The 9,971-nt window shown below is 37.2% G+C and overlaps 1 protein-coding gene across 4 annotated transcripts in view; it reads left to right on the forward strand.

Moving 5' to 3' along the window:
- LOC134800160 (unconventional myosin-XVIIIa) overlaps positions 1-9,781 on the forward strand; it is a 139,733-nt gene extending 129,952 nt beyond the window's left edge. For all 4 annotated transcript variants that reach the window (XM_063772635.1, XM_063772634.1, XM_063772632.1 and 1 more), the window contains 3 exons: positions 83-292; positions 3,950-4,057; positions 8,004-9,781. In XM_063772635.1, coding sequence (XP_063628705.1) covers positions 83-292; positions 3,950-4,057; positions 8,004-8,091 — 406 coding nt within the window. In that variant the 3' untranslated portion in view covers positions 8,092-9,781. The remainder of the gene's footprint in view (positions 1-82; positions 293-3,949; positions 4,058-8,003) is intronic.
- Positions 9,782-9,971: the final 190 nt, after the last annotated feature.

Genomic DNA, 9,971 nt, shown 5'->3' on the forward strand with positions numbered 1-9,971 from the left:
AAGCCTTCTTGAGCTTACCGTGGGGCTTAGTCAATTTGTGTAAGAAATGTCCTATAATATTTATATTTATATTTATTTTCAGAGAGCTAAAAGAAGAAAACTCCTTGCTAAACGCGAAGCTGAGCGAGGCAGGCCGCGCCAAATGCGTGGCCGAGGCGGCGGCGGCGGCGGCGGCCGGCGAGGCGGCGGCGGCGCGCGACGCGGCCCGGCTGGCGGCGCGGCGCGCGCACGCGCTGCAGGAGGCCATCGCCGGCGACCTGTCCAGCCCGGGCGACGATGCGCCCGATGACAGGTATGACACCTTTTCAGCCCTTTATGTCCAACAAAAACCTCACTGACACGCCTAGATCCCAGACGCAAGCGAAGCGAAGCTTAATGTAAACCTTACTTGAAAATGTGAAGGTTACTTTGACAGCGTCCGCCATGACACCTATAGTCGTCCCTGTTCCTAATTAAGGCGACGGTAGCGGTGGGTAAAATTTCAGATTCTGTCAATTTACCCCATTTCACACACAAGCGCACTTCACGCACACTACCTCACTTTACTGGGACAGGTCAGTGACCCATCATGTTTTTTTTAAGATTGGACTTTTAGTTTAGTATTGACCACTAGCCTCCTTTGAGGGTAAAAGCGTTCCATTGAAAGATGAAAGAGAAACAATGCATTTAATCTTGCTTTCCTTGCCTGTTCATGTCACATGTGACGTACTTACCTATTTAATTAATTTGATTGTTGACTGTTTTACTACCTAATATTGCATTGTCGAGATACGCGTTTTGTACAATTAAAGCGAATAAAACAAGATGTCATTAAGTCAGATGTAAAATGTTATTTACTACTCTATACGGTTTTTCATAAGGTGCAAAATCCATTCAATAGGAATTTAAATAAATAAAGTTTCAGCAGGGTGGCAATTCCATTTTGGCGGATAAAGCGAAACAGAATAGTTCTATCGAACCTGCTTACAAATTTTCACGAGAATCAGTTGAGAAATGTGATCTGCAAAGGAGAACATACAAAAGCATTTTTGCCCAAGCTGAAACGGAGACCTTTGCTAACGCTCGGCCAATGATGGTTTAGGTACACCTATAAAAAATGGTTGTCCCTGCTGTAATTTTAATATCTTTATATTTCAACGGTATAGTTTTGCCTTCAAAAATAATCGGTATCGCTAAACAATAGCGGTACCTTACTACTTATACGTTCACGAAATCGGTATCTGCATAACTTGATTGTTAGTAAACTAACCTGAAAAATAATCTCAAAACCACCGAAACATTTATGTACAGTCACTTGTAATAATATGTTACGTCATTAGCGCCAACTTTGCCTCCAGGGAAACTTTGCCCAAAACGACAATTTTAAACAAATTCGTTAATGTAGAAAAAATTATAATAGTTAAGGCCACCCTGCTATTTTTAGTAGAAAATAGGTTATATTTCTGACAAAACTATATACCAAACTTGTGCATAACTTGACTTGGGAATTTAGAGTTTGAGCGAATTGTCTAATATAGGGTATATTTCGGCGGGCAAAAAATTGATAAATAATGAAGGCAAGTAGAAAAAATTGAGAACCCTTTGACAAATATTTCCGGGTTTGAGTTATAACACATGAAGCATAGATTATGTCTATTGAGATTTAAACTAAAAAGGCCTAAATACACAAAAGTTTTAGCGGTGGGCAAAGTAATCCGGTAATTTGGCATCTATACCAACATTGCCCACCACCAAAAACGGATTAGGGTTGTCACTTTCATCTAATTTACCCAACTTCGCAAGTAAAAGAAGGTTATGTTTGTACACTAAAATAAATTTATAAATATATACTGTATTTAATTTGTCTTATTATCCTTTATTTAGATGTTTTATCCCGTTAACGAATGAAAAACCCAACAAAAATCATATTTTTGGCCATTAAACTATTGTAACAGATTTTCTCAAAAGTGACAATCCTAGCCTTTGTAAAATGCTTAGGCGAGCCTTATTCGGAAATGGGCAAAAACGGGTAGGCAACATTGCCCAGCAAATTTATTTTAAAGTTTTTACACTTATCGCTAAGTTATTAACAGGGAATGGTAGGATTGCCCAAAACCTTTAAGTGATCCTTAGACATCATCATCATACGAGCTGTATCTGAATACCAAATTGACGTGGGCAATGTTGGCGAAAACCCCGGATATCTTTGCCCGCCCTCTAAAACGCAAAAAAATGAGTAAAAACACGATAAAAAAAATTTTTTTCAAATAAACTGATGCGTTTGATCACAATGGACGTGCTGAGCAAAAAAAGTCATATGATGTGATGTTTTTTGAGAAATTCGTTTTAAAAAATAAGCGGGCAAAGTTGGTGATAATGACGGTACCTACTCTTCGAAGGCCGCAAAAATATGTAACATGGTCTTATGGTTCTACAAATAAGATCGTGTCAGATATTTTTGCGGCCTTCGTTGTGTAACATAAATTGCAGGCGACTGTACATTTGGAATAATTATTTTATTTAGTTTCAACGAAAGTTTCAAGTTTAGTACGAAAATACTTCAGATATGCAATATGCACAAAATGTAGACCTAATCGAAATAAAACATTGCTTTTTATAGGTAATTTATAAAACATTCGATACATAGGTATACATAACAATAACTAGAGCGCTATTGGCCTGTAAGCTTCATCTCGGTCTCCAAAGCCGCAAAAACTCGCTAGTACTTAGTGCTGGTCTAGCCGTTATTTTTTCTTGAAGATTTTCAGAGAACAGCACGTACACGCATTATACATATAGACGGAACGAACCGCATAATCATTATCATTTATTCGTCGCAATCCATGGTATTACAGATCTAGGTACAAGACTTTCAGGTATTACTTATACGAATTACATAACTCTTCCTGTTAATAGGCATTATTTTAAGATAAAAGTTCTATAATATAATACAAGATTACAAAATTCATTGACGTACAGAAGTCAAATACGTTTTTAAACTGACGCAAAATGATACCAGCATAATAAAAATTGATCCCAATCAGTAAAGATGAGTCTTTAAACTTTTTTCATTTTAAGCGAGTTTTGAAGGAACATAATACTTAAATTCGACTGTAATCGTATTGTTTTAAGATAGTTTACTGCGGTTTTCAACCATTATAACAGCAAATCAAATTTAAATGAGACGCGAGCTGATATTAATGTACCCTATTTTTTGAAATACAATTTATCTACTGGTATACTTTCTCGTGTGCGTATATGATTTAATGTCAATATAATTGTCAAAAGCAAGAAAATCAAGCTGTCATTTTCATTTGAAGAAGTACACGTGTGCTCCGGTGTAGCCCCAACGGGCATCTGACTTGAAGAAGAATTTTGAGTGATGTCGTCAATGTATGGAAATTGTTCGAAAGTTTACATTTGAGATTGAATTTATGTGTTGTCTTTGTGAGTAAAAATATAAATCGATAATAAATTGGTAGCTGGATTATCTAGCTTTCAGAATCATACAATAATTCAATTACTGTCAAAGACAAAATTGTTTTGCTTCCGTCTCAAACGGAACTCCATATTTTGATTTTTTGATACTTTTAGTGTCGATTTGTAGAGAATAACAGCAAATTAAAAATACAATGGCATGAAGAGTCGGTACTCGGTTTCTTCGTGAACAAATTTACGTGTAATTTAATGCAATTATTAAACATTTATTGAACAAATTATGGTTACAAAGTGAGGTCTAAATCGAAAACGTCATATACCGGCCCCTTAAGTATTTTAGTATCTCATTCGAGCCCGACTAACTTTACTCATGTTTTAGTCTTCTGACAACAATAACTATTAGGTGGTATTCCACCTATCCAATTTCTTTGTTCAATGTGTATTTTGTCTCACATTTTGCTTAATGTGAGAATGAGACGCAATGGCATTGGACAGATAGAATAGCACCCTAACATAAAACATCGTATTCCAGTGACAACGATAGCTACAGCTCGGACGAGTCGATCGGCACGTTCCTCGCGAACCACAAGTTGAGCCCGTCCGCGCCCTCCCGCAATAGTATGCAGCTCGACTCGCAGAAGTAAGTTCACACTTCACTAATAACTAATATATAGATGGTCAAGCAAAGGGTCTAGCAAGCTAAGTGAACAAGAAGTGCCCCCAACGACGGATTTGGTCATTCTTTCAGGTGGTGTACTGGCAGGTCCTAAGAACTCTCTATGCTTAATATCAGTCCTCGATCTTCTTTTGTTTTCGAGTTATTCAGGATAATGTAAAATCATCAGTGTATCATTGAAAGTGTCATATTTTGTAAACCGTTCAAGTTAGATTAACCAAACAAAATTATATTTGACAACAATAAAATAGACTACAAAATGAATATGTTTAACCTGCATCATGTCCTTATACTTCATTATAAAATAAAAACATTTTATTTTTCTTCTCATTATTTTTTATACTATTCGCGGAGGTACACCTACAAAAAAAATATGCATGAGTAGCCACTAATACCCACTATATACACTCTCTCTCTTCCGGGCTATATATCCCACATGGTGATGGGGTCAGCTTTCCGTGTTATTTGCTTCCACTTCGCCCTATCCTCGACGTCGTTTTCGGACACTTTACACTCAATCATATCTTTTAGCACTACGTCCTTCCATCTTGTTTTCGGTTTACCTCTGCCTCTTTTACCGGGGATGGAAAGTCGTAGTGCTAAATTTCCGACGTAGTCTGGTGGTCTCCTTCTAACGTGGCCATACCATCGCAGCCTACTCTCCTGCATTTTGTCGGCGATGTCACGCACGCCCAGGCTGCCTCGCACGTACTCGTTGCGGATTTTGTCAAGCCTGGTAACGCCGCACATCCACCTCAGCATCTTCATTTCGGCAACTTGAATGGTATGCACGTTCTTTTGCGTAACTGCCCACGTCTCGCTGCCATACATCAGTACGGGCCTTATGATACTTTTATATATCAAACCTTTCAGTTTGACCGGCATTCTTTTGTCACAGGTGACACCCGTTACTTCCCGCCACTTCAGCCATGCAGCGGCTATTCGGTGCTGAATGTTGCATTCTATATCCCCAGAAATGTGCATCATACCACCCAGATATTTGTACTGATCGCACATGGTGACTAGTTGCCCATCGATGGGTATCGGACTATCGTCGCGTGGGCTTGGTTCATTCAGGGATAAAAACTGGGTCTTGGCAACACTCAACACTAGGCCTCCGGCTTGCAACTGGTGTTTCCATGACAAAAGGGCGTTTTGTAGCTCACTACGGCTTTCAGCGCAAATGGCCACGTCGTCGGCGTATATAAATGTCCATTTTGCTGTATCTTGTGCCTCCTCGGTAAGTGAATCCAAAGCCAAGCAAAACAGGAAGGGGCTCAGTACTGAGCCTTGGTGAACGCCTTCCGTGACCGCTACTGGTTTCGTCTCACCCACCACTGTCCGCACCATCGATCGTGCATCCCTGTACATGTCGGCAATGATGTTGACATAGTGCTCGGGGACGTTCTTCTTGCGAAGGCTCCACCAGATTGTGTCCCTCGGGACACGATCAAATGCCTTTTCCATGTCCAGGAATGCAACGAACAAAGGTTTCTTTTGGAGCGATATTCTTCAGCAATCGTACTTAGAGCAAACATGGGATCGGTAGTTGACAAGCCAGGTACGAAGCCATAGTGATGTTTTGATAGTGAGCACTCTGATCTTAACCGACTATCAATCACTCTCTCGTAAAGCTTCATAGTGTGGCTCAGAAGCTTGATGCCACGGTAGTTATTGCACTCGTACTTGCTTCCCTTTCCCTTGTAAATCGGAACTATAGTGCTCAATCTCCATGCCTCTGGCATTTTGGAAGAGAACAACACCTGATTAAAGAGATTGGTAAGCAGTAGGACTCCATGTTCTTGTAGGCATTTCCAAGCTTCCACCGGGAATACCCACTATATACACATATAAAAATATTTGCATAAATCTTCGTGCGTCATGTCAAAAAAAAACATTATCGAACAAGGATCTCGGAAACGGCTCTAAACATAAAAAAACTCAAAAATGCGCGTTTTCCCAGAGATAAGACCTAGCTAAATCAATTTATCGCCCCCGAAAACACCCATATAGCAAATTTCATCGAAATCGTTGGAGCCGTTTCCGAGATCCTTGTTCGATAATGTTTTTTTTTTGACATGACGCACGAAGATTTATGCAAATATTTTTATATGTGTATATAGTGGGTATTAGTGGCTACTCATGCATATTTTTTTTGTAGCTGTACCTCCGCGAATAGTATCAAAAATAATGAGAAGAAAAATAATTTTTTTTTTTTTTATAATGAAGTATAAGGACATGATGCAGGTTAAACATATTCATTTTGTAGTCTATTTTATTGTTGTCAAATATAATTTTGTTTGGTTAATCTAACTTGAACGGTTTACAATTATAATTATTATCAATAATTATTATAATTATTATAATTATCAATTTATCAAAAACGAAGTGTATGCATATATATTCCCCATACAATCGTAAGGCGAAAACTGTTAATTACAATGAGTATGGAATTATAGGTCACGGGTACGAATGTCTGCACAACCGAATAAATAATATCTATAGCTGTAGCTGTGAACCTTTAGAATATGTTAGTACATACAAGTATTTAGGTATGCATGTAGATAACAATTTTAACTGGAAAACACATGTTACTGCAGTTTGTTCTAAACTCCGTTCAGTCCTAAGCAAGTTATATCACTTAAATAGATTAATTAATAAAAAGACAATGCTCGTTGTTTATTACGCGTTAGTGGACTCAATCATTAATTATGGTCTAAGTGTTTATGGTCGAACTTTTCATACTTATTTAGACGAAATTAGAAAAATACAGTTAAGATCTATGAAATACCTAGTTAATAAAAAAATTAAAAATAGGCTTAAAGGGAATTACGACAAATTGTACAAGATATGTAAAATACTTCCTATACATCAAAAGGTGCAATACTTGATAGCAGTAGAAAATTGTTTTGATGATAAATTTAAGGTGTTGAAACAAAGTAGATATAGAACAAAGAGCATAAGGCTTAAAAAAATTGTACAAAATACTGCTAAAAACTATTATGGCAAAAGAACTGATTTGTTTTTGATACCAAAATTGTATAACGAAATTAACTACCTAAGGGAAGAAAATAAATGTAGTAGGGCTAAATTTAAAACTGATTTAAAAAATACGTTATTGGATAATATACCCTAACATTTAAACTGTACTAAAATATACCTGAATTTAGTTGTTAAGTTAAGTTTAGTATTTAGTGCATAGCATAATATGTATGTCTGTGAAGATGAGCGCGATCTCGCCAACAAACTGCAATTGCAGTTTGGCGAGGAATATAATGTTTATAAAAGTGTTGTGTACTTTATGATAAATAAATTAAAAAAAAAAAAAAAAAAAAAAAACAAAATATGACACTTTCAATGATACACTGATGATTTTACATTATCCTGAATAACTGGAAAACAAAAGAAGATCGAGGAGTGATATTAAGCATAGAGAGTTCTTAGGACCTGCCAGTACACCACCTGAAAGAATGACCAAATCCGTCGTTGGGGGCACTTCTTGTTCGCTTAGCCTGCTAGACCCTTTTGTCAATAGCAAGGGGCGCGAAATTCAAATTTTCTATGAGACGATATTCCCTTCGCGCCTACATTTTTCAAATTTGCCGCCTTTTTCTACTGACAAGATCTGTTTGACCAACTTTATCTTGCTGATTCGACAGATCAACATGTTTTGAGAACATATTTGTATTTTGCCCATCGATAAATATAGTAAAACGGGAGCTAACTCTGTTTCTGTTTTTAATATTTCAGATGCTACAATAACCCCCATCTTCTACCCAATCTTCTTTTCCTATTTTGGCTAATCGAACTATAATTTAAAAATAAATTTAGTACTGTACATAGCTGCCAGTTTTAAAATATATATAGTTTAATGTATTGTCGGCAAATATTAAAACTTACATTTGTCCAGGTCGGCGACCCCAGAGGGCCGCGCGTCGCGCTCTAGCGCGGGTTCAGTCTCGAAGCCGCTGAGCCCCACGAAGGAGTCGTTCGCATAACAGCCGCCCGCCGCCGCCGGCCTGCTCGGCGCGCTGCCCGCTCAGCTCCTCTGCGCGGTCTTCTGCGCCCGTCCGCGGCGAACAGAACACACAGTGCTGGACTAGACACGTACACACACACCACGGTTGCAATTGTCAATGTTAATACTAAGGATCCCACTTCTGAAATCGCAGGAGATATCCCACTTCTGATGTCGTCTTTTCCACCTCGAAAGTGACAATGCTAAGAATAACCAGTGTTGAAGTGACGCTTGATACAGAATAGTCCCACTCTGATGTCTTAGAAGAAAATATTCCTCTTCTGATGTTGCAGACTATTCTAGCTCTACATATGCTATTCCTTATATAGAATTTACGCCTAATGTGGAGCTTTAAATATATGGTGCAGCGAGAGCGCAGCGAATCGAATGATATACTCTGCTTCCGAGGTGATGGAGAGTGCTACTGTCATAAATTATTTGAGATAGCACTCTATTTTACTCTTTGGTCTAAAATATAGGGAATTTTACCTTCTTGGACGTCTAAAGAGTAAACTGACAAAATATATACTCATTTTAAAGCGTCGTCCGATGAATGATCTATGAATAAACCCATTTACAATTGCAATTAAGTGTAAAAAGTGTCTGTGTCCATTATAGTGAACCGTCACCGTGGCGTGAAAAGACAATGAGTTTAAAATATATTAGTGTCGAATTGAATAAAGTATTATTAACAGTGCTTGGAATTACAGTATCGATTAGACTGCTCAACTTAATAAACTTTTTCAGAATCTTTTATATGAGCTTTGATATACACAATAGCCTAAATGAATTTGTAACTTTAACACGTTTTGATATTGATTATAATTAGAAACACTATTTATACAGTTGCGTGCGTGTTGTGTGCCCGAGAAGATGAAAAAATGAAAATGAATGCATTCCAGAATATTTATTATCTTTGTTCTTCTTGGTGCGACACGCACTGCCCGCTTTTTCTCCGTAGCCACACTGTTCTTCGACCCTATATTATAAGTCTGTCAAGCCATTTCCGTCAGTAGAAAAAAGCGGCAAATTAAAAAAGGCTCGAAGGATTATCGTCCAATAGAAAATTTGAATTTCGCGCCTTTTTCTACTGACAACTGACAGACTATATGTAATATGACGTAGATTTTTCCATAGAGCATTTTGTCTATGATTAATGTTGTTAGCTGCGTGCGACCAGCCAGTATTTAGACGAGTCGTCGAGGCGAGATCTTACAAAGTAATGTTAGGTTCTTTGTTATTTAGTTAGCTAACTTTTGTAAATAACTAGATGGCATAAACATTTTATTATTTAATTTGTAATATTTGTGTGATCAGACTGTTATTCTATGATTTATTTGTTACAAGCGAGTTGTTACTTTATGAACAATCAAACATATCTGTTAGGTAAATAGATTTTTTTATTTATCCTTTTTGACTGGTTTGTTTTACTTATAATTTTAAATGAATTAAATCTAGTGAATGTATCCATTATAAATCGTTATATATTCCTCATAATAATTATAATTATTATACTCCATTACTTCTAAAAACTTCATTCTATTTATACCTATGTAGCTATGTGTCTGTAACCATGATATGTGTAAAGTATGATATGTGATGAAATGTTACTGCATTCAATACTGGTTGTAAAGTGAAACTATTTAAAATAAAGTAACAGAAATAAATTATGCCTTATCTTTTATTAGTCATATTATACTTCTCCTTTCTCATTTTCCCATCGCCAAGGATCGTAAGGACATGTATATAGACTCTAAAATGTTATGGCGTACGTTATCAAAGTAATTTTAATGCTTTCAAATAGGTATAGTTCGTAGCTTTGTAACAGAGCCCGGCGGCTAATCCTATTGTCTATTGTTA

The sequence above is a fragment of the Cydia splendana genome, chromosome 19 (genome assembly GCF_910591565.1).
Source record: "Cydia splendana chromosome 19, ilCydSple1.2, whole genome shotgun sequence".
Lineage (NCBI taxonomy): Eukaryota > Metazoa > Arthropoda > Insecta > Lepidoptera > Tortricidae > Cydia > Cydia splendana.